This window comes from Pan troglodytes, chromosome 23 (assembly GCF_028858775.2).
Source record: "Pan troglodytes isolate AG18354 chromosome 23, NHGRI_mPanTro3-v2.0_pri, whole genome shotgun sequence".
Classification (NCBI taxonomy): domain Eukaryota; kingdom Metazoa; phylum Chordata; class Mammalia; order Primates; family Hominidae; genus Pan; species Pan troglodytes.
The window spans coordinates 31,279,596-31,301,126 of NC_086016.1; the positions used below are offsets into that span (position 1 = coordinate 31,279,596).

At 50.4% G+C, this 21,531-nt stretch overlaps 2 protein-coding genes and 1 non-coding gene across 6 annotated transcripts in view; all 3 read left to right on the top strand.

The window, feature by feature from the left end:
• Positions 1 to 21,531, top strand: part of KREMEN1 (kringle containing transmembrane protein 1) — a 93,756-nt gene that overhangs the window by 58,528 nt on the left and 13,697 nt on the right. For 2 of the 4 annotated variants that reach the window (XM_016938895.4, XM_024352890.3), the window contains 4 exons: positions 5,463 to 5,795; positions 6,748 to 6,957; positions 8,411 to 8,495; positions 10,063 to 14,948. In XM_016938895.4, coding sequence (XP_016794384.1) covers positions 5,463 to 5,795; positions 6,748 to 6,957; positions 8,411 to 8,495; positions 10,063 to 10,231 — 797 coding nt within the window. In that variant the 3' untranslated portion in view covers positions 10,232 to 14,948. Of the gene's footprint in view, positions 1 to 5,462; positions 5,796 to 6,747; positions 6,958 to 8,410; positions 8,496 to 10,062; positions 14,949 to 21,531 lie in introns of those variants that run through there. The other 2 variants (XM_016938896.4, XM_024352891.3) reach the window with 2 other exon arrangements.
• Positions 2,105 to 2,207, top strand: LOC112206790 (U6 spliceosomal RNA). Its single transcript, XR_002941261.2, has one exon. It is a non-coding gene; the product is annotated as a U6 spliceosomal RNA (small nuclear RNA).
• LOC104003734 (uncharacterized) lies at positions 12,792 to 14,948 on the top strand. The gene has a single exon (XM_054675657.2). The coding sequence runs from the start codon at positions 12,792 to 12,794 to the stop codon at positions 13,308 to 13,310; it is 519 nt and encodes a 172-aa protein (XP_054531632.1). The 3' UTR covers positions 13,311 to 14,948.

The following is a 21,531-nucleotide window of genomic DNA, read 5'->3' on the forward strand; positions in this document are numbered from 1 at the left end:
CTCTTGTTGCCCAGTCTAGAGTGCAATGGCGCGATCTTGGCTCACAGCAACCTCCGCCTCCCTGGTTCAAGCCATTCTCCTGCCTCAGCCTCCGGAGTAGCTGGGATTACAGGCATGCACCACCACACCCGGCTAATTTTGTATTTCTAGTAGAGACGGGGTTTCTCCATGTTGGTCAGGCTGGTCTCGAACTCCGGACCTCAGGTGATCCACCCGCCTTGTCCTCCCAAAGTGCTGGGATTACAGGTGTGAGCCACCACGCCCAGCCAGAATAATGCTTTATGATTCACCTATGTTGTTGCCTGTATCAGTAGTTTTTTTTCCTTTTTATTGCTAAGAAGCGTTCCTTTGTACAGATGTATCGCAATCTGTTCATCTATTCACCAATTGACAAACATTGGTCTGTCTATGGTAAAGCTGTTGTAAACATCCAAGTACAGGTGCTTATGTGGACATATGTTGTCATTTCTCTTGGGTACCTACCTAGGAGTGGGATTGCTGGGTCATGTGCTAAGTGCATATTTAGCATTATAAGTCACTGCCAACTGTTTTCCAAAGTGGATGTGCCATTTTGCATTCTGACCACCAATATGTATGATTTTCATTTGCTCCACTTTCTCTCCAGCTACAGATACTTTTGTATGATCTGTTTTTTAAATGTGATCCATTCTAGTAGGTATATAGTAGTATCTCATTGTGGTTTTAATTTGCATTTCTCTAATTACCAATGATATTGAACGTCTTTTTGTATTCTTATTTGCCATCTGGTATATTCCTTTCCCCTAAAGAAATTCCTTTAGCATTTTCTCTAGTACAGGTTGACTGTCAATAGCTTCTTTCAGCTATTGTTTGAGAAAGCTTTATTTCACCTTCATTTTTTAGAGTAATTTTTGCTGGGTATTGATTTCTGTGCTGACAGCTTTTTTCTTTCAGTACTTCAAAGATATTGCTCCATATTCTTGTGACTTGTATGGTTTTTAGAGATGTCTGCTCTATCTTTATTCCCCTGTATGTAATCTTTTCCTCTTCCTTGCCTGCCTTCAAGATTTTATCTTTGGTTTTGAGGCCGGATGTGGTGGCTCATGCCTGTAATCCCAGCACTTTGGGAGGCCGAGGCGGGTGGATCACGAGGTCAGGAGATCGAGACCATCCTGGCGAACACGGTGAAACCCCGTCTCTACTAAAAATACAAAAAATTAGCCAGGCGAGGTGGCGCATGCCTGTAGTCCCAGCTACTCAGGAGGCTGAGGCAGGAGAATGGCGTGAACCCAGGAGGTGAAGCTTGCAGTGAGCAGAGATGGTGTCATTGCACTCCAGCCTGGGCAACAGCGAGACTCCATCTCAAAAAAAAAAAAAAAAGATTTTATCTTTGGTTTTGGTTTTCAATTTTTTTTTTTTTTTTTTTGAGACAGGGTCTTACTCTGTCACCCAGGCTAGAGTGCAGTAGTGCAGTCATGGCCCACTGCAGCCTCGACCCCCTGGGCTCAAGCAATCCTCCTGCCTTAGCCTCCTGAGTAGCTGGGATTATGGGCATGCGCCACCATACCCAGCTAAGTTTTTAATTTTGTGTAGAGATAGGGTCTCACTATGTTACCCAGACTGATCTTGAACTCCTGGGCTCAAGCAGTCCTCCTGCCTTAACCTCCCAAAGTGCTGGGATTACAGGCATGAGCCACCATGCCCAGACTGGTTTTCAACATTTAACTATGATGTGTCTAGGTGTGTCTTCTTTGTGTTTTTTGTTTGTTTGTTTGTTTTTGCTTTTGTTTTTGTTTTTAATTTTTTTGTTTGCTTGGGTTTGCTGAAATTCTTGGATCTGTAGTTTGTCACCTTTTATTGATTTTGGAACATTTTTCACCATTATCTCTTCAAACATTTCTTCTGCTCCATTCTTTTTTTCTTCTTTTGGCACTGCAATTACACGTATGTTAGACTATTTGATATTGTCCTACAGCTGTTGGGTGCTCTGTTCTCTTTGTTTCACTTTGTTTTCCCCTTTGTTTCATTTGGGGATAATTTCTATTGACCTGTCTTCAAGTTTATTGATTCTTTCCTCAGCTGTGTCTAGTATCCTGATAAGCCCATCAAAGGAATTCTTCAATGCTTGCTTCAGCAGCACATATACTAAAATTGGAACAAAACAGAGTAGATTAGCATGGCCCCTGTGCAAGGATGACATGCGAATTCATGAAGCATTCTATAATTTAAAAAAAAAATTCATCTCCGATATTGTTTGATTTCCAGTAGATTTTTTTTTTTTTTAAGAGACAAGGTCTCACTCTGCCACCTAGGCTGGAGTGCAATGGTGCAATCATAGCTCTCTGCAGCCTTGACCTGCTGGGCTCAAGTGATCCTCCTGCTTCAGAACCCTGAGTAGCTGAGACTGCAGGCACACACCACCACGCCTGGCTAATTTTAAAATTTTTGTAGAGATGGGGTCTCACTGTGTTCCTCAGGCTGGTTTTGAACTCCTAGCCTCGAGAGATCCTCCTCCTGTGGCCCCTCAAAGTGTTGGGATTACAGGCATGAGCCACCATGCCTTGCCTCCAGTAGATTATTTACTGTATTCATCATGTAGTCTCTGTCTGATAGTTCTAGCATCTGGGTCATCATTGAGTCTAGTTCTGTAGATTGTTTTATCTCTTAATGATGTCTTTCCCCCCTCCCACCCTTGCTTTTATATGTGTGTTGTAATTTTTTATTGAATGCCATATGCTATGTATAGAAGAACACTAGGGGCTGAGATAGTGTTTACACCCGGGCAGATCTGCATAGTGTAGGGACTGAGCCAGTCTATCAGAAGTTGAGCTGGGTTGTTTCTATCACTACCCTCAATGCACATCAGGCTTTAAATTCCTCCAGTGATGGGCTGCTATCAGCTTGTGCTTAGTGTGGAGCCTAGGGTACCCGTGAGTTTTCCTCAGTAGTCCTGTTCCATCCTCAGCTTTGAGGAGTTCCCACATGCCTGTGCCACAGAGGGGCTCCTTCTCCACCCTCTTTCCCTCCCTCAGTGGTAGGCTATGGCTGTTTGTTACCTGGCTCTACTCATGGTGAGGTCATGGGGGTGGTTCTTGGTTCTCCTGCCCTGTCCTCAGTCTTAGACAGGATGTGTAAAGGCCACCAGCCTGAGGTCTTTTCAGCATTCCCACACCCTTCTTCTCTCCCTGGCAGCTAAACACTGCCTTGCGTCTGTGGTGGATCTTGGGAAGGAGAATTTCTTGCCCTCCCTCCAGGAGTAGTAGAGCTCTGCTTTGCATCGGCTGCAGGATCCTGGACTCAAGAGGGCTCAAGGCAATCAGGGACCAATGGCTTTTGCTTCTGCTCTTCCCCCAGAAGCAGTGAATCTTCACCTGGTTACTTTGACAGGAAGGGGAATTTCAAGGAGGCTGAAATTTGGGTTTGTGAAATGGTGTTTGGTATAGACTTTTCTAGTCAAATCAGGTCTACTCCCTACCCCAGAGGCAAACAGATTTTGCTTCTGTCTGTTTTCAGTGGCCCTGGGAGTAACAGGATTTGCTTCCCCTCTCCCAGCTGCCGAAGGCTTTTACTTTCTTAGAGAGGAGAGTCCCTTCCTGCAAGTGCGAAGAGAAGGAAGTGGGCAGTATTCCATTCCTGTCCCCCAGTGGCAGCCTGTCACCTCCTGCACATTCATGCCACTCAGGGGGACTGTGGTCTGCTGGCCAACCCGAGTCACTTGTGAAAGCACTGAGTGGAGTTCTGTGCAGAAAAGCTCACAAGTGAGTGCAAAATGCCCATTGTGTCTGGGACTCCCAGTTGCCCTAAGCTGAGACACTAGCCCACTCTCAGCCTTTAAGAGTTTGTTAAAATTTTAGTGCTTTCTTGTTACTTCTCTGGTGGTCACCTCTTCCTCCTGTGTTCTCTCAAAGATGAAACTGTTTGTGCGGCCTGACTCTCCTTGATGGGGCTTTGATTTTGTAGAATTAAGTTCCCCTGGTTGTCATGAGACCTCAGCTGAGTTTTAAGCTTTTTCTCATTGTTAGGATAGAAGCAGCATTCACTTGTTGTTGTTGTTTTGAGACAGAGCCTCACTCTGTTGCCCAGGCTGGAGTGCAGTAGCGTGATCTCAGCTCACTGCAACCTCCAGCTCCCGGGTTCAAGAAATTCTCCTGTCTCAGCCTCCCTAGTAGCTGGGACTATAGTCACACGCCACCACGCCCAGCTAATTTTTGTATTTTTAGTAGAGACGGGGTTTCACCATATTGGTCAGGCTGGTCTTTAACTCTTGACCTCAGGTGATCCACCTGCCTCGGCCTCCCAAAGTGCTGGGATTATAGGCGTGAGCCACCGCGCCCGGACTGCTTGTTGTTTTCTACATCCTAAAGGGAACCAGAACTCCCCCAAAGCCTGCTTTTTAAATCCTAGCCCTGGCCGGGTGCGGTGGCACATGCCTATAATCCCAGCACTTTGGGAGGCCGAGACGGGTGGATCACGAGGTCAGGAGATCGAGACCATCCTGGCTAACACAGTGAAACCCCATCTCTACTAAAAATACAAAAAAAAGTTAGCCAGCCTGGTGGTGGACACCTGTAGTCCCAGCTACTCGGAAGGCTGTGACAGGAGAATGGTGTGAACCCAGGAGAAGGAGGTTGCAGTGAGCCGAGATCACACCACTGCACTCCAGCCTGGGAGACAGAGGGAGACTCCTTCTCAAAAAAAAAAAAAAAAAAAAAAAAATCCTAGCCCTACATTCCCTCCCAAGGAGTTTCAGTTCTAAGATCTTGTTTACATTTCACCATGTAAGACAGGAAATCACTGCATCCCCTTTCTAGAACATGCCTATCAAAAACAGGAGTCCAGAGAAATCAAATGTGCTCAGTACAGAGTGCTCAGAATCTAGCATGTTTCCTCACTGCAGAAAGTCATTTCTTGTGCTGCAGTTTCCCTGCTTGAAAACGTGGTCCCTCATGGGAGCGTTGCATGGGTACTGGGGACACACAAGCAGCTGTAAAGCCCTTCTCTTTTGACAGCTTTACCTCAGTGGGTGGCTTCCCTGCAGAGTGGCCCGAGTGGTTCGTGTGCTTTGTCTCATGTGCCGTCACACATTCCCGTGATACAGGAGCAGGTGGTGCTCTCTCCAGCCTTGAAACTGAGAGAAGCAAGAGGCCCGCGAGTGAAGTGCGGCCCCTGCCATCACTTGGCCCTGCCAGTCCCAAGTCCAGACTCTCTGACTCCAGCCCTGCCCCAACCTAGGCCACACCACTGTGCTGTGTGCTAATTCTAAGGTCTCTGGGGGGAAAAACATCTCCACAGTCATTTGTCGAGAGTCTCAGCGATTCATTTTGTGACTCGATCCTGAAACATAAGACTGTCAGGTTTTACAGATAGAAACAATGTCCTAAATGGGATCCTGCTCGTTAGGAAGGCTTTAGTGCCTTGGTGTTGGAAGCGCGCCTGTGGCAAAGGCCCAGACTGAGGGCGTGGTGTCTTTTTCTCTCCTACAGCTCTCGTGGGCGCCTGCGGTGGGAACTACTCAGCCATGTCTTCTGTGGTCTATTCCCCTGACTTCCCCGACACCTATGCCACGGGGAGAGTCTGCTACTGGACCATCCGGGTTCCGGGGGCCTCCCACATCCACTTCAGCTTCCCCCTATTTGACATCAGGGACTCGGCGGACATGGTGGAGCTTCTGGATGGCTACACCCACCGTGTCCTAGCCCGCTTCCACGGGAGGAGCCGCCCACCTCTGTCCTTCAACGTCTCTCTGGACTTCATCATCTTGTATTTCTTCTCTGATCGCATCAATCAGGCCCAGGGATTTGCTGTTTTATACCAAGGTAAGATATCTTTGCCTCCTTGGGGGTTCTTCAGGGCCCACGTGCCTTGGGCTTCTCTTCTTCACCCTTGTGACTTGGGCAGTTCTTGCGGGGCAGATTGGGCCTCAGGAACTACTGACTCAACTTGCAGATCACCCTGAGGCTGTGGCTCCTTCCCTACCCCCATTTCATAACTCATTTATGTTTCATGAGACAGAAAAGAGGTGAAAACCTGTCAATTTGGCTATTTAAGTAGGTCTAATGACAGTTTTCATGGGAGGGTTAAAAGAATTTAAAAAAACAGAATAACTAAAAGGAACAGCTGAGACTGGGACAGTTGGAAGGTTCTCAAAAGGTCATCTGGTCCGTCCTCCTTCCTCTAAACATCCTAGCTAATTCCAAAAGACTGGCTTGCCATCTTCAAACCCTGCTACGATGGAGCCACACTCTCTGCCTCTGTAATGTGAGCACATGTGTGCCGGGCACATCTCTTTGCCAGGACACAAGAAACACAGAAGGTGTTTGAGACATTGTCTTTGTCCTGGATAGCAAACCTCAAGAAGAGTTAAGGTAGTGTGTGCTCCAGGAGACCCATGGGAAGAGGCCCCCTCTCCAGGTGGGACAGTCTTGAGGAACAGGTAGCATTTGGATCAATAGGAAAAAAGCGAACCTTCCAGGCATAGGGAGCCACAGCTGCCAAGTACAGGGGCAGAGAAGCTGTAAACCATGCCCAGGTGTCTGAGATGAGACTAGCCACATTCTGTGAAGTTGACAGGTTCATCCTTCTGCCTCCTAAAGGGTGACAGCCTCACAGGTTCTGTTTTGGGGCTGGTGGGACCCACCTATGGAAGGAATTGCACCCAGAATTGAATCAGAGAAGAAGGCCTCTTCTTCATAACTCGTGCTCTCCTCCCGCACAACTCTTTGTTGTCTCCATAGCCCTGTCCTCAGTTAATTGCTTTTTCTCTTCCAGCCGTCAAGGAAGAACTGCCACAGGAGAGGCCCGCTGTCAACCAGACGGTGGCCGAGGTGATCACGGAGCAGGCCAACCTCAGTGTCAGCGCTGCCCGGTCCTCCAAAGTCCTCTATGTCATCACCACCAGCCCCAGCCACCCACCTCAGACTGTCCCAGGTAGCAATTCCTGGGCGCCACCCATGGGGGCTGGAAGCCACAGAGTTGAAGGTAGCGCTCTTGACAGTTATAAAGACAAAAGCACTTGGGTGTTTCTTATTCAGAGGCAGGTTGGGATACTGGCTCTGTGACCTATAGTCTGTCCTGGCTTTTGAGGGAAATTTTCTTATTAGCTTGGTTCCTTAGTCCTGAGGGAAAAGTGCTCACCTCCAAAAATTAGGCAAGCGTGCCTTTTGTACGTTGTGACTAATCAGCTAATCCCGTATTTTCCCACGTTGAGATTATCTTTCTAGAGCCCCACATGGAAACTCCCTAAATCCACTGGCATTTGCAAGAACTCCATTCATTCACTCACTGACTCATTCATTCAAAAGATATATAAGTGCTTCAGTGGTGCCAGGCACTGTTCTAGGTACTGGATTATAGAGTGAACCAAACACAACCCCTGCCCTTCTGTGGTGTATAAATGAGAGGAGAAAGATAGAAAGCAAAATAAAAATCAGATAATGATAAGAGCTATGAAGAAAAGTCATGCAGGGCCAGGTGCAGTGGCTCATGCCTGTAACCCCAGCACTTTGGGAGGCCGAGGGAGGAAGATTGCTTGAGGCCAGGAGTTCGAGACTAGCCTGAGCAACATAGGGAGACCCTTTCTCTACAAAAAATAAAAAAAATTATCTGGGTGTGGTGGTGCACGCTTGTGGTCCCAGCTACTTAGGAGGTTGAGGTGGGAGGATCGCTTGAGCCCAGGAGTTCAGGAATGCAGTGAGCTATGATTGCACCATTACACTCCAACCTGGGTGACAGAATGAGACCTTGTCTCAAAAAGAAAAGAAAAGAGTAGAAAAATTAGCTGGGCGTAGTGGCACATGCCTATAGTCTCAGCTACTCGGGAGGCTGAGGCAGGAGGATTGCTTGAGCCCAGGAGCTTGAGGATGCAGTGAGCCAAGGAAGTGATGCCTTTATGAGCTGGTAGAACTGGAAAGTATCCTCAGTGGTGACCTAGCCTGGAGGCTTTCAAATTGCCCTGGGCCCCTGCAGGACCCACCATAGAAGGTCAGGGAGAAGGGCCTGTCCAGCACTTCCTGTGCGTCATTAGGCTGTGGTTCTCATAGGTAGCATCTCATAGGTCACACATCTCATTCCTCGGATGAGGAAACTGAGGCCCAAAGAGTTTACATAACTCCATCTGTGGTTACACAGTGGTCCCAGTGGCAGAGACAAAATGCATGTCATCCCTTTAGATTCTGAGTCCAATAGACTTTGGATCATCCTGTCTGCCTCTCCCTGAGAGTGACTTGTAGAACAAAGGGAAATATTCAGAACACCTGGGGCCTCATGCTTAGCCTGGGTCAGCTGCTCCTGAGGCTAGGTTTGCTGGCTGCCCTCCCACACCGGCCTGCAGGGAGCCCCTCAGCCAGACTTACTCACTTGGGTATTCCAGCCGACCTCCTTTCGAAAACCAACCACAAACAAGTCTGGTAAGCTCTGTCTTTTGCACTTGCAGGATGGACAGTCTATGGTCTGGCAACTCTCCTCATCCTCACAGTCACAGCCATTGTAGCAAAGATACTTCTGCACGTCACATTCAAGTGAGTACAAGAGGGAGCTGCCCAATTCCAGGAAAGGGAAGGCTCAGAGTTCATTTTCTATGATGCTTCATTTGTCTGGTTACAACTGTAGAATAAGCACATGATTCCAAAGCCCTCAGTCCTAGGGAACGGAAGGCAGCAGACATTCCCCCTTCTTTGTAGAGTGAAATGTACAACTGGACAAATCCCATTAAGGTTTCAGGGATTTTGTTTGCTCTGTGTCCAAGGCATACAATTTCAAGGAGGATTGCAACATTCCTGGCTTAAAAAGCGAATGTGCTAGTCCCTTACGGAGATCTTTATGCAAGACTGAAGATAGCTAGGACGATGCCATGCATACTTCCTGATGCCTTCTAGAAATTGAGAAACATCCTTAGGAAGAGAATTCTCACATTTTATTAACTATTGCTCAGTAGTTATTTTAAAACAGTTATTGAAAAAACTTATGGAAGCTTTATCATTCAATTCTGACCAATTTGGGTTAAAATATATTTCCTTCCCTTATTTTGCTATTCAAGTCTAACAGTTCCACCTTCCAGGAAAGGGGCAATTGTTCATGCTACTAATGTTTGTGTACTTAGAGGGGAGCTCGTTCTAATTTTTCCTAGACCCCTACTCTGTCTTTCCGGTGCTTTCTACTCCAGGTTCTTCTCATTTCACAGCCTCCCTGAAAATGTATGTATGTCCACTAAAAGCTGTCTTTTTCCTGACCGTCTCACTTGCCCTCTGCTACAGACTTCTTATACATTAAATGCGAGCTCTTCCATTGCGTTGTGAAGGCTGCCTTTGGCCACATTGGAACCCCTTTACATAGACACCTCCACCCTACACTTGAAATTTTTAGTGGAAATAATGTCCTCGTGTGTGTGTGTATGTGTCTGTGTGTCTGCGTGTGCATGTGTGTGTGTGTGTGTGTGTGTGTCTGTGTGTGTGTGTATGTGTGTTTTAAAGTCACAATTCACATGCTCTGGGGAAGCCTCTCAGGCTCAGTCCTGACCACATCCCCTGTGGCAGCAAGAGAGCCCAATGCTTCCTATAGCGTCCAGCATCTGATAGCATGGCTGAGGCCCTAAAGTGCATGCCTAACTCTCCTCTGACATCGGCTGCAGCTTCCCTGCCAGGCAGCCGTGGGGGCTGAACAGAGTCCGGGCCAGCACCGGAGGCTAGACGGGTCTCTGCTTGAAGCAGAGAAGTTTTGTGTTTATCATGTTTTAGCTAGGTGGGCTTCCAGGTAAATGGCATTTGAAGACAGTTCTTTTATTTAAAATAAAAGAATTTGAAAATCCATAATCTCTCAGGCTGGGCTTTTCCAGGTTTGAAGAATTCTGCTAGTTAGAAAGTTCTTTGTTATTCTGATGCAGACGCTGCCCTGCTGCACTTGGCCTCAGCCCCTGCTGCCCACAGGCCACATTTCAGTTGCACGCTAGTCCTTCAGATCTTTAGAGGTGGCTGTGAGGTCCTTCCCAAGACCTTGCCCCACCCCATTTCATAGATACAGTATCTTGTGAGATGGTAGGTTGTTTGCATTGTTCTAATCTATTGGAAAAAATATTTATCTGCTTGACAGATCCCATCGTGTTCCTGCTTCAGGGGACCTTAGGGATTGTCATCAACCAGGGACTTCGGGGGAAATCTGGAGCATTTTTTACAAGCCTTCCACTTCAATTTCCATCTTTAAGAAGAAACTCAAGGGTCAGAGTCAACAAGATGACCGCAATCCCCTTGTGAGTGACTAAAAACCCCACTGTGCCTAGGACTTGAGGTCCCTCTTTGAGCTCAAGGCTGCCGTGGTCAATCTCTCCTGTGGTTCTTCTCTGACAGACTCTTCCCCTCCTCTCCCTCTGCCTCGGCCTCTTCGGGGAAACCCTCCTCCTACAGACTAGGAAGAGGCGCCCTGCTGCCAGGGCAGGCAGAGCCTGGACTCCTCCTGCTTCATCGGTTGCACTTAGGAGAGAGACTCAAAGCCCTGGGGCCTGGCCCTCTCTGCATCTCTCTCTGATCTAGCTAGCAGTGGGGGTGTCAGGACAGTGAGGCTGAGATGACAGAGGTGGTCATGGCTGGCACAGGGCTCAGGTACATTCTAGATGGCTGTCAGGTGGTGGGTAGGTTTAGTTACATTGAATTTTTCTTGCTTCTTCTCTATTTTTGTCCACACACAAATCAGTTTCTCCTGGTCTTTATGTCTTGGAACAGGGCCAGGCAGGGAGAACTCTCAGGTACTCTTGGGAGTTGGTCCCATACAAGTGCGGACTCCTGGACATTAGCGAGGTGTAAAGAGGGCGGTGTCTGTGCTGCCCCGGCAGCTTTGCTCTCCAGATGCTGGACTAGGGTGGGCCTCCTTCAGCCTGGGAGGGTCTGAGAATAAGATCTAGTGACCCCCATTTATATCAAACCTGATACCTTACACATGGGCTTCTTTCTAGATTCTTCTTTCCATAGCTCATGGAGCTGCAGGGAAAGCTTTAAGAGCTTTGGTCATATAAAACATCCATTCAGCTGGGCGCGATGGCTCATGCCTGTAATCCCAGCACTGTGGGAGGCTGAGGTGGGCAGATCACCTGAGGTCAGGAGTTCGAGACCAGCCTGGCCAACATGGTGAAACCCCGTCTCTACTAAAAGTATAAAAATTAGTCAGGCATGGTGGCAGGCGCCTGTAATCCCAGCTACTCAGAAGGCTGAGACAGAAGAACAGCTTGAACCCAGGAGGCTGAGGTTGCAGTGAGCCGAGATCGCACCACTGCACTCCAGCCTGGGTGACAAGAGTGAGACTCTGTCTCAAAAAAACAAAACACAAATAAACAAAAAAAATCCATTCATTTTCTCATGCAATAAATTCTCCTGCAAGCTTTTATGGGCACACAAGTAAGTACTCAGGATGGGCTTTATCAGCCTTGCCACTGAGCAGCTCATGGTCCTATGGAACCTGAGCCAGGCCTCAGTCTCTCCATGATTGGCTCAGCTAACTCTCAGTTCAGAGTGGAGAGTATCAATCTTGTGTTTTTGTCCTTAAGCAGCACTATATGAGACATGGGGCCTGTGGTCCTTCCTTCTGGTGTCCCCCGTGTTAAAAGATAAAAAACACCCCAAGGGCCGGGCGCGGTGGCTCATGCCTGTAATCCTAGCACTTTGGGAGGCTGAGGCGGGTGGATCACGAGGTCAGGTGATCGAAACCATCCTGGCTAAGACGGTGAAACCCCGTCTCTACTAAAAATACAAAAAATTAGCTGGGCGTGGTGGTGGGCGCCTGTAGTCCCAGCTGCTCGGGAGGCTGAGGCAGGAGAATGGCGTGAACCCGGGAGGCGGAGCTTGCAGTGAGCAGAGATCACGTCACTGCACTCCAGCCTGGGCAATAGAGCAAGACTCCGTCTCAAAAAAAAAAAAAAAAACACTCCAAGGGCCATCCGTGCTCTCTGCCCCTCCTGTGGGGACCAAGTGGGGTTAGGAATGGCTCAGTGGGGAAGGAGAGCACTCTTGTCCCCAGTCCCATGCCACCCTGTCCCTTAGATAGGGAGGTGGGCTGCAGAGATTGGTGTCAGGAGAGGGTGGGTTTGGGAATTGGAGCTCCTCCAAGGAGCTCCTCCTAAGATTGAGTGCTGCAGCTGTAGTGGCTGCTGGTTGGGAGAGTAAGTGCCATCACTAATTTAAAAGTCCTTGCCATCTGGAATCAGGCTTTGTCAACAGCAGCTGAGAAAAGCAGCCTATGCCTCTGCTGGCCAGGCCTAGGCCCTCGTCAGAGCGTGCGTCTCCACAAGGCACTCGGGCCTGGGTGATTGTTGCGCCTCTGGCTTTGGCGTTTCCTCTTTGCAGCACTTTGCCTACCTCCCCCAAGCCCTGAGCCACTGCCTGCTGGGGCTCCTACTGAGGTTCTGGAAACACCTCTGCACCTGCCGCCCCTCGGAGGAAAGAGGGCCACACAGGAAGTGTCTGCAGGGAGAGGTGACACTCGGCAGCCTGAGTTCAGGAGAGGTGCTTGGAGCTTCAGGCAGAGGGGCCTTCAGAGGAGGGAAACGGAGCAATGTGTCACAGGCAGGCAGGGGCAGGACTGCCACCCCAGGCCCTGTGGGAGTCCTGCTGAGGGCACAGAGCTGCTCGGTGCAGCCTTCATGCTTTGATCTGGAAAGAGCAGCTGTCCGCAGGCCTCTGTCTCCAAGAGGCCTGTCACACAGGAGGACCACTGGAAACATACCAACACGTGCAGTCTCCCCTCCAAGCTATTCATGCTGTTTGTGGAATCTCTCTCAAACACAAGTGTCAGGTGTGTGTCGTCCCAACGGGTCCTGTGCTGTGAATAGATCCATGTGCAGCACAAAGGGAATGTGGCACGTGGCCCCAGGAAGAGTTCACCCGGCCAGGGGGCAGTTGTTCAGTTGCCTGGGGCTGACACTGACCACTGGCCTCTGGGGTGTCCTGCAGCCCAAATGCCCACCTTGCCCTCCTCACATCTCAGTCAGGGGAGGCCATGCCCAAGCCAATGTGCTGTCGCAGCCTGCAGCGGGGGCAGCGCTTCCTTGGAGGGCCTGGGAGGTGCTGGGGATGCCCCAGCGCTTCTCTTCCTGCCTGGCCCTGGCATGGCCCAGCGCCTCTAGGATCAACTTACGATCCGTGGAGCAGCCCCGGGAAACCCAAATCTGGCTCAGGACAGCGTACGGGCAGGAGGGCTGTAAATCATCCCAGGCTAAGCCTCCATGGGCACTGGCTCCTGCCGCAGCCTGGCTACGGGCTCAGTTAGAACCAGGTAGAAAGTCAGCGACACCCCACAGAAGGCCACTGCGGCTAAGTAAACACCTGAGAAAGAAACTGCTCCAGAAGAGATGACGTGGGCTTCCAGGAGCATGGAGGAGGTGGCACTTGAACTTTTAGGAAACTCCTTAGATGAGATAAAGTGGGGGTTGGAGGTGGCGAAAAGAGGGTAACCCTGGGAAAGTCAAAGTCAGAACCCATGGCAGAAGACTGCAGGAGAGGCAGGGGAGGGGCTTTGGGGACCACTGTGGACGGAGCTCTGAAAGCACCCTGGCCAAAGCCTCTCCTGAGGTGACAGAGCGTGGGAGGAGGCTGCACTGGGCCTGCGTGCCATCCTCACCCCTGTTCCCCGCTGGCGCCAGGCTCTGCCTTCTTGGTACCTGTGCCAACAGGAGAGCCCTCACCAGCTGATCTTGTCACTCTCCGTGGTGACAGTGCCTTGGCCAGCTGTGGCCCCTAGTTTCTAGCAGCGTTTCTCAGTGTCCTTGGCCCTTCTGAGAAGGCAGGCGGGAGGCACACGGTGCCCTGTTCTTCCCCGTTTGTCCAGTTGCTTGCAAAACAGAGAATGAGTAGGAATGAACCCGAGTGCCTTCAACCGCCCTGTCCCCCACGTCAGGACAGGCTTGAGGCCTCTCTGGGCGTGAGCGAGGAAACCAGGCTGCTCTAACTTCTGAAGAGTGGGCTCTGGCTCAAGACTCCAATCGGCCAGAAGCCCACAGAGATCAAAGCACTAGCAAGTTCAGCTGTCCTGGCCCTCGGGTAGAACCCACGGGCGTGCCTGGGTGCGGCTCCACCCACATGCCCCACTGTCAGCCCAGGCAAGAGCCTTCCTGGCCGGGCTCAGGATCTGCCTGCAGCCCAGCCAGGCCATCACCCAGCCCCGATGCGTCCTGGCACTGCACGCTTACTCTTCACAAGCACTTATACGCGGATGGCCTCCGAGACCCTGCCTCCCTGGTCTGCTGAGGCCAGGCCAGGTCTCCCATGGAGCCGGGCAGCTCCACACCCCCACCACCTGGCACCGTTAGGTTTCAGATCTCCCGTGTGGTGTTTGATGTCGGCTTTTGTTCCTACCTTGGGAGTTTGGATTGTTTCCTCTGGTGTCTTTGTTTACCTTCCTCACTGTTCTACCTCCTGGCCAGGTCTCAGCTTAGCTTCCCTGGTGTGGGGTGTTTTTCAAGCCTTCCAGCCACAGCTGTCTCCCCTCAGGCTGGACGGCTCCGGGGTGACAGGGCTTCACCCTCTGCCTGCAGACCCCTGGTGGGCACATCTCACAGGCTTCCGTCTTGCTGAGTTGGGTACGGAGGCAGAGTGGGGTGTGGAGGAAAGTCAGAGGGAAATCTGCTTCAGAAAGGAAGGGTCTTTAGACACAAAGACTGGAGGCCCTTCCCCGCCCGCACGGGAGCTGCCATCGTGGGGCTCATGCACGTCAAGACCTTCCCACATCCAAACTCAGCTTCCAGCAGGGATTTTGACTTTGGATGACAAGGCTTTATTTGTAAATATGCTCTTAATATGCAACTTTGAGAATAAAATAGAAACATCATGTATTTTAAAATATAAGATGAAGTGTGACGCACTGTATACAATTTAATATATATTTTTAGGATTTTGTTATTTAAGAAAATGGAATGTAATGGTACTTTTACAAAAGAGAAAAAATGTTATTTTTACTTTCTGGAAAAAATAAATATTCTCATTGTTGTAGAAAGAGTGATGGGCCCTATGCTGTCATTTCTATGGGAGTTCCCCAGAGAGCGTGGGACGAGCGGAGGCTGTCTGTGGTGGGATTCCTGCCTCCCCTTGGGGGCCAGTCCTCGCCTTTTGCTTGCTTTTTCCTAGTAGTGCCTCCAAATTTCTTCCAGTCTTGTGACGGCTTCGACCCACAGCCGACCTTCAGCTGGTACGATCTGAAAGATTAGGTACTCCAAAACCATTGCATTGCAGCCCACATCCAAGGAGGGTCAGGGCAGAGCACAAGGCTCTGCAGCAGAGAGATCTGGGCTCGAGGCGGCCTAGATCCAGTCCCTCGACTCCTCAGCCTCAGCTTCCCCATCTGAAAAGGGTAATGGAATCTATTCCTCAGGAGGCTATGGAGGCTATGTTTTGACAAAATGCCTCTAAAGTGCTTATGTAATTATTATCCCAGGTGGAACTGACCTTGCCTCTCAGAGCAACCAGTTCTTCCTCTCCACCCCCTTCTTGCCCCACACTTTCCTTCTTAGGAAGGAAAGAAGCTAATAGAAGCTCCACGTATGAGCTGCCCACTCTGCGCCAGGCACTCTGCTGGCAGACACTGTGCATATCCTACAACTCTTCGCCATGGGTACCACTTTCCCTCTTTGGCAGATGAGACAGCTCAGGCATGGAGAGGCTGTGGGGGACAGTAGCTGGGAGCACAGCCCTGGAGTCAGCCCTCCAGGATTCAGTTTCCTCCATTCATTCTCTGTGAGGCCAGTGAGGGTAAAACAGGGAGCCTTTGAAGGGTTTCAGCGGAGGAGTGACATCAGATTCCCAGTTTAGAAAGCATTCCTCCTTGCATCTGGGAAAACAGATCTGAGCGGGGTAAGACCGAGGGCAAGGAAACCAGTCGGGAGACTCTACAGGCCCAGCCAGGAGATGCTGAGGGCATGCCTGGGCCCCCAAGCCAGTGCTGTGGAGAGAGATGCTGACTGCACTCCCAGGGCAGGGGCACGTGCATGGGGCTGGGTAGCTCAGGCTCACATCCCAGTTCCACTGTTCACCATGTGACCTGGGGTGAGTAACACGGCCCTGTGTGCCTGTTTTCTCACCTGTCAAATGGAGACAGTTATAGTACCTGCCTTTGTGAGGCATTGGGCTGTATGAATTATTATTACCTGCAGTATGTTTTCCATCAAAGGTAGATGTTCCTTTCATTCTAGAATAGAGGTGGGGGTTAAGAACGAGGAGGTGTCTGGGATGGTGCTCCGGTACCTGACATGGGTGCCTGAGCGGAGAGAGGGGTCACTCTTCGACATAAGGAATGTAAAAGGAGCCAGGTGTGAGAGGAAACCTGATGAGTTCTTTTGGGCTAAGTCCACTGCAGTCCCTGTGGGACACTGAGGCAGAGCTGTCCGGCAGGCATTGGACAGACAGCCTGAGCCCCCCACAAGGAGCACAGGGCTCTGCACAACCCAAGGAAACATGGGCAAAGGTGGCATCCTCAGGGTGAGTGTTGGGGCCACCCCTCAGAAGGCTATGGGGGACAGTGTCCTGGGATGCACTGAGGCAGTGAGGGAGTGCCTGGCAGGACCAAGGTGGGCAGGAGTAGGACAGGAGACAAGGACTCCCCTGGAAGCCAAAGAACCTATTGGCAAAATTGTTTTGTTTTTTTTTTTTTTTGGAGACAGAGTTTTGCTCATCGCCCAGGATGGAGTATGGCGGTGCAATCTCTGCTCACTGCAACCTCTGCCTCCCGGGTTCAAGCGATTCTCCTGCCTCAGCCTCCCGGAGTAGCTGGAATTACAGGCACCCGCCACCACGCCCAGCTAATTTTTGTATTTTTAGTAGAGATGGGGTTTCACCATGTTGGCCAGGCTGGTCTCAAACTCCTAACCTCAGGTGATCCGCCCGCCTCGGCCTCCCAAAGTGCTGGGATTACAGGCGTGAGCCACCGCGCCTGGCGAGCAAAGCTTCTAACCTGACTGGCACACACAGACTGCTCGTGCTTTGAGTCCCAGTTCCAGATTCTCAGGAGACAGCTTGGCCAGGTGAAGTCTCCCTCATCCAGCCAGTTTTTGCTAGGATAGTGTTCTCTGAGAAAAGAGGGCACAGGCCAGTCCAGCTAAAGAATATTACCACCACAGACGTGGCTCTCGGTGGGATGCATTTGACCACTTGCCTGGGAATCCCTATGTGCTCTGTTAAACTTCAGGTTCCCGGGCCCCACCCCAGACCTACCACATCAGAATCCCTGGAAGCATTGCCTCGACATGGAGTCCGTGCCCTTCACTTCACCACTGTCCCCTCCCTGGCTAACTTCTGCCTCCACCCTGCAGCCAGCCCCCATGCTGCCGCAGATGTTGGAACATAATGGCACCTTTTTTTTTTTTTTTTTTTGAGACGGAGTCTCGCTCTGTCTCCAGGCTGGAGTGCAGTGGCGCTATTTCAGCTCACTGCCACCTCCGCCTCCTGGGTTCAAGCAATTCTCCTGCCTCAGCCTCCCGAGTAGCTGGGACTACAGGCACGTGCCACCACGCCCAGCTAATTTTTGTGTTTTTAGTAGAGACGGGGTTTCACCATGTTGGCCAGGATGGTCTCGATCTCTTGACCTGATGATCCGCCCACCTCGCCCTCCCAAAGTGCTGGGATTACAGGCGTGAGCCACCGCGTCCGACCCATGATGGCCCCTTTAAAGGTCAGCTTCACTTGACTGTTTATCTTCACTGGGCTTTCCTTCTCTCTCCTAGAGGCTCTTTCCTTCCATGAAGGAAAATATTTTTAATGGCAGGAAATGGCTGGTGGAAAACAAACGGGGCGGCCTTGCTGGTGAATTTCTTAGGGACAAATAACGCTGCAATAGAAAAATAAAATAAATGCAGCCAGAATGTGCAACTGTCCCACCTGAAGAACCCCTTTAGGATTACGGGACAATGAGGCCAGGATGAGACCCTCAAACCCATCTGAGTGGACTCTGGGGACCACTGACCTTGCCCTGTGTTCTCCTGAACCTGACAGATGCAGATATTGGAGAATCCACCACCCGGGAGCCAGCACCAGGGCAGCACCAGCCCCATCCTTTGTCAGGCAGTCAAAGGCTCTTCTTCCTGTGAAGGGGAACGGGGCTGGACAAGGGTGACCTTGTCTCCAGGCTTGGAAGTCACATGACCATCTTCTTTCCCCTCTGGGCCATGCGTGCCTGAAACTGCAGACAGTCTCTGGGACTCAGAGAACTGGGAAGCTTTTGTTCCTCTGTGGCGAGGTCGGTCCCGATGGGGGATTGTTTTCGCTCAGCTGAAAGGGACACTTTAGGGATAGAATATTTCAACCTTAAGAAGCAGCAACATTTGCTTGTAGCTGGAAGTCTTCATTTCTGGTTTCCAGCTGTTGTCTGGAGCCACCAGGCCTCCGCTGAATGGGCCTATGCCCAGCAACTGGTGGGGGGGGGCAGTGCCTGCCGGACTGAACATGAACCAGTCTGTGCAGGACGCCCATCTCCAGGACAGCCTGGCTGCAAGGACACCCTGTCCCCTCCCGGTGGTGGTTGCTGGGCTTTGGAATAAACCCGTTAGCTCTGGGTGACTGAGCGGGGAAAGGGGGCTCCACAAGAAGCGTTTTAGGGGGAAAGTAGACCCAAGCTTGAGCTCCAGAGTAACCCCTCCGGGAGAAACAGCAAACACTCAGAAACAGCCAGGGCTTTCGCAACAGTGAAGCTGCAGATCCCATTTATTTCCGTCTTAGTAGCATTGTCTCTCTTCAAATGAGGTCACTGAACTTTTAAAAACTTCACTGAGGGTCGTGCTTCTTTGCATATTGATCATGTGAATGTTTAGCGGACTTGCCTTAGTTGCTGGTACCAAAGATAGAGATTAAGGGCCCTCAAGGGGTATTCAGACCTCAAATTCAGCCAAACACAGGGGCAGCTTTTCCTGGGTCTGAGTGAGCTGAGGAAAGCACTTTTGAATGTGCAAGGACAATAAGATTAATAACCACTACCATCTCTGCAGTACCTACTGTGTACCAGACGCTGTGCCAAGTGACCAACAGACATTACCGAATTCATCTTTGCCGCAACCCAGCAAGGGAACTGAGGGTCAGAGAAGGGGTCCAGCCAGGGGCCGCCAAGGTTCGGACTCAGCCTGGGACCACTGGCTCCAAAGCTGGGGGTCCTCACTCCTGTTGAGCTGCAGGCCCCTCCAACACAGGCAGTGGGTGGGCCCCCAAATAGCTCATCTTCAAGGATATGGCCTCTGGAAAGCCCAGGGAAAGTGTGGATCGATTTTCCTGGGTCAAGGAAGAATCAAACCTACACTTCTTTACCTATTTGATGACACAAACCCCTTTGAGAACCAGGGGTTGGATGGAGCCTCTCCCTGCAAAAAAGACCCCATCTGCCAAACTGCAGGGGTCCAGAGACCCCCTGCCCCCTGAAACCCTTCCATGGACCTCAGGTTTAGAATCTCTCCATTAAGCCATGAGCATGATTATTTGAAAGTTAAAATGAGGCCAGGAGGGATAATAGTAACAGTCATAATAATACGAATAACAGGATACATTTTACTGATCACCTGTTCTCAGGCATTTATGCCAGAGGTCGGCAAACATTTTCTGTAAAAGGCTAAATACTAAACATTTTAGACTTTGCAGGCTATACAGTCTCAGATCCATTGACCAGAACCACAGGCCAGCCACTGGGACCCTGGATGACTCCAACAAGCCCTGGAGCCATCTACGCAACTCCATGAGGAGTGGGGGGATGGGGGCCACCAAGCTCCCCTTGTTATTAGCCACAGACAATATGTAAACAAATGGTCACGCTTGTGTTCCCATAAAACTTCACGGACACCAAAACCTGAAGTTTATATAATGTTCATGTGTCATGAAATGCTACAAAATGCTATTCTTTTGATTTTTTCCCCCCAAAATTAAAAAGTGTAAAAACCGGCCAGGCATGATGTCTCATGCCTGTAATCTCAGCACTTTGGGAGGCTGAGGTGGGTGGATCACTTGAGGTCAGGAGTTTGAGACTAGCCTGGCCAACAGGGTGAAACCCTGTCTCTACTAAAAATATAAAAATTAGCCAGGTGTGGTAGCACATGCCTGTAATCCCAGCTACTCAGGTGTCTGAGGCAGGAGAATTGCTTGAACCGGGGAGGTGGAGGTTGCCGTGAGCCGAGATTGTGCCATTGCACTCCAGCCTGGGAGACAGAGCAAGACTCTGTCTTAAAAAAAAAAAAAAAAAAAAAAAGCACAGGAGTCAGGATTTGAGCCCACTCCCAAGCCTGTTTGCTTTCCTAAGAGACAAGATGGGTGCATTTAAATTGTGGAGGAAGAAAAGGTGACAGTGAAGCAGGAAGGAAGACCCAGGAGCAAGGGCAGTCCCCTGGGCCCTGGGAATATCAGGCAGAGAGGCTCCATCCTCCTGCAGTCTTTGCTGAATGGTCTGCACTGCAGGGGAGGGCGGCTGGCTTCCTGAGCCATCCCTCCAACCCCCTGCAAGCGGCTCCAAGGACAGAGTCTCCAAATCCAGGACAGCTGGTGGCCTTCACATTGTTTTGCATCTCCCAGGTTCTCTTAATTATAACCAATTTGCCACCCTCAGCAATTCCTTGTTCCCCTCTGCTAATACCCGTGAGTTGGAACCATCCGCCGAACTCCCAGCCAAACGGGCTAAAATCACTTCCCTTTCCCATGTAGGGAGTCCTCCAGTCTCTTAGAAACTCGCCTTTCTTCTCAGTCCTGTGAGACGGGCGAGGCCTGCCCTTCTGTGCGCTGACTTACTGGGCTGGGATCTCCCAGCGGGAGACAGAATCTGCTCAACTTTCTCCAGCTCCTCCCCGCCCCTTGCACCCCCCCACTCTCCCCCCAACCCCTCCTGCTGACTCTTGGGGCTCTGGCACACTGCCTGCCAAGCACAACCTTTCCTTTTTTTCCTCTCTGTAAAGACAGGGTCTCACTCTGTCACCCAGGCTGGAGAGCAGTGGCACCGTCACAGGGTAAACTCCAAAACTGGGATTCAGCCTGGGGGTGCCGCATGGGTTCCTGGCTTGAAGCAGGAAGGAACTCAAGAGTGAGCTGACAGTAAAGTGCAAGCAAGTCTATTAAGAAAGTAAAGGAATAAAGGAAGGCTACTCCATAGGTAGAGCAGCGGCATGGGCTGCTTGACTGAGTAGACTTACGGTTATTTCTTGATTATATACTAAACAAGGGATGGATTATTCATGAGTTTTCTGGGAAAGGGGTGGGGAGTTCCCGGAACTGAGGGTTCCTTCCCTTTTTAGACTATATAGGGTAACTTCCAGATATTGCCATGGCATTCATAAACTGTCATGGCCCTGGTGGGAGTGTCTTTTCACATGCTAATGAATTATAATTAGCACATAATGACCAGTGAGGACAACCAGCCATGTTGGTTTTGGCGGGTTTTGTCCGGCTTCTTCACTGCATCTCATTTTATCAGCGGGGTCTTTGTGACCTGTATCTTGTGAAACCAGTCCTGCCGACCTCCTATCTCATCCTGTGACTAAGAATGCCCAACCTCCTTAGAATGCAGCCCAGCTGGTCTCAGCCTCATTTTATTCAGCCCCTATTCAAGATGGAGTCGCTCTGTTTCCAT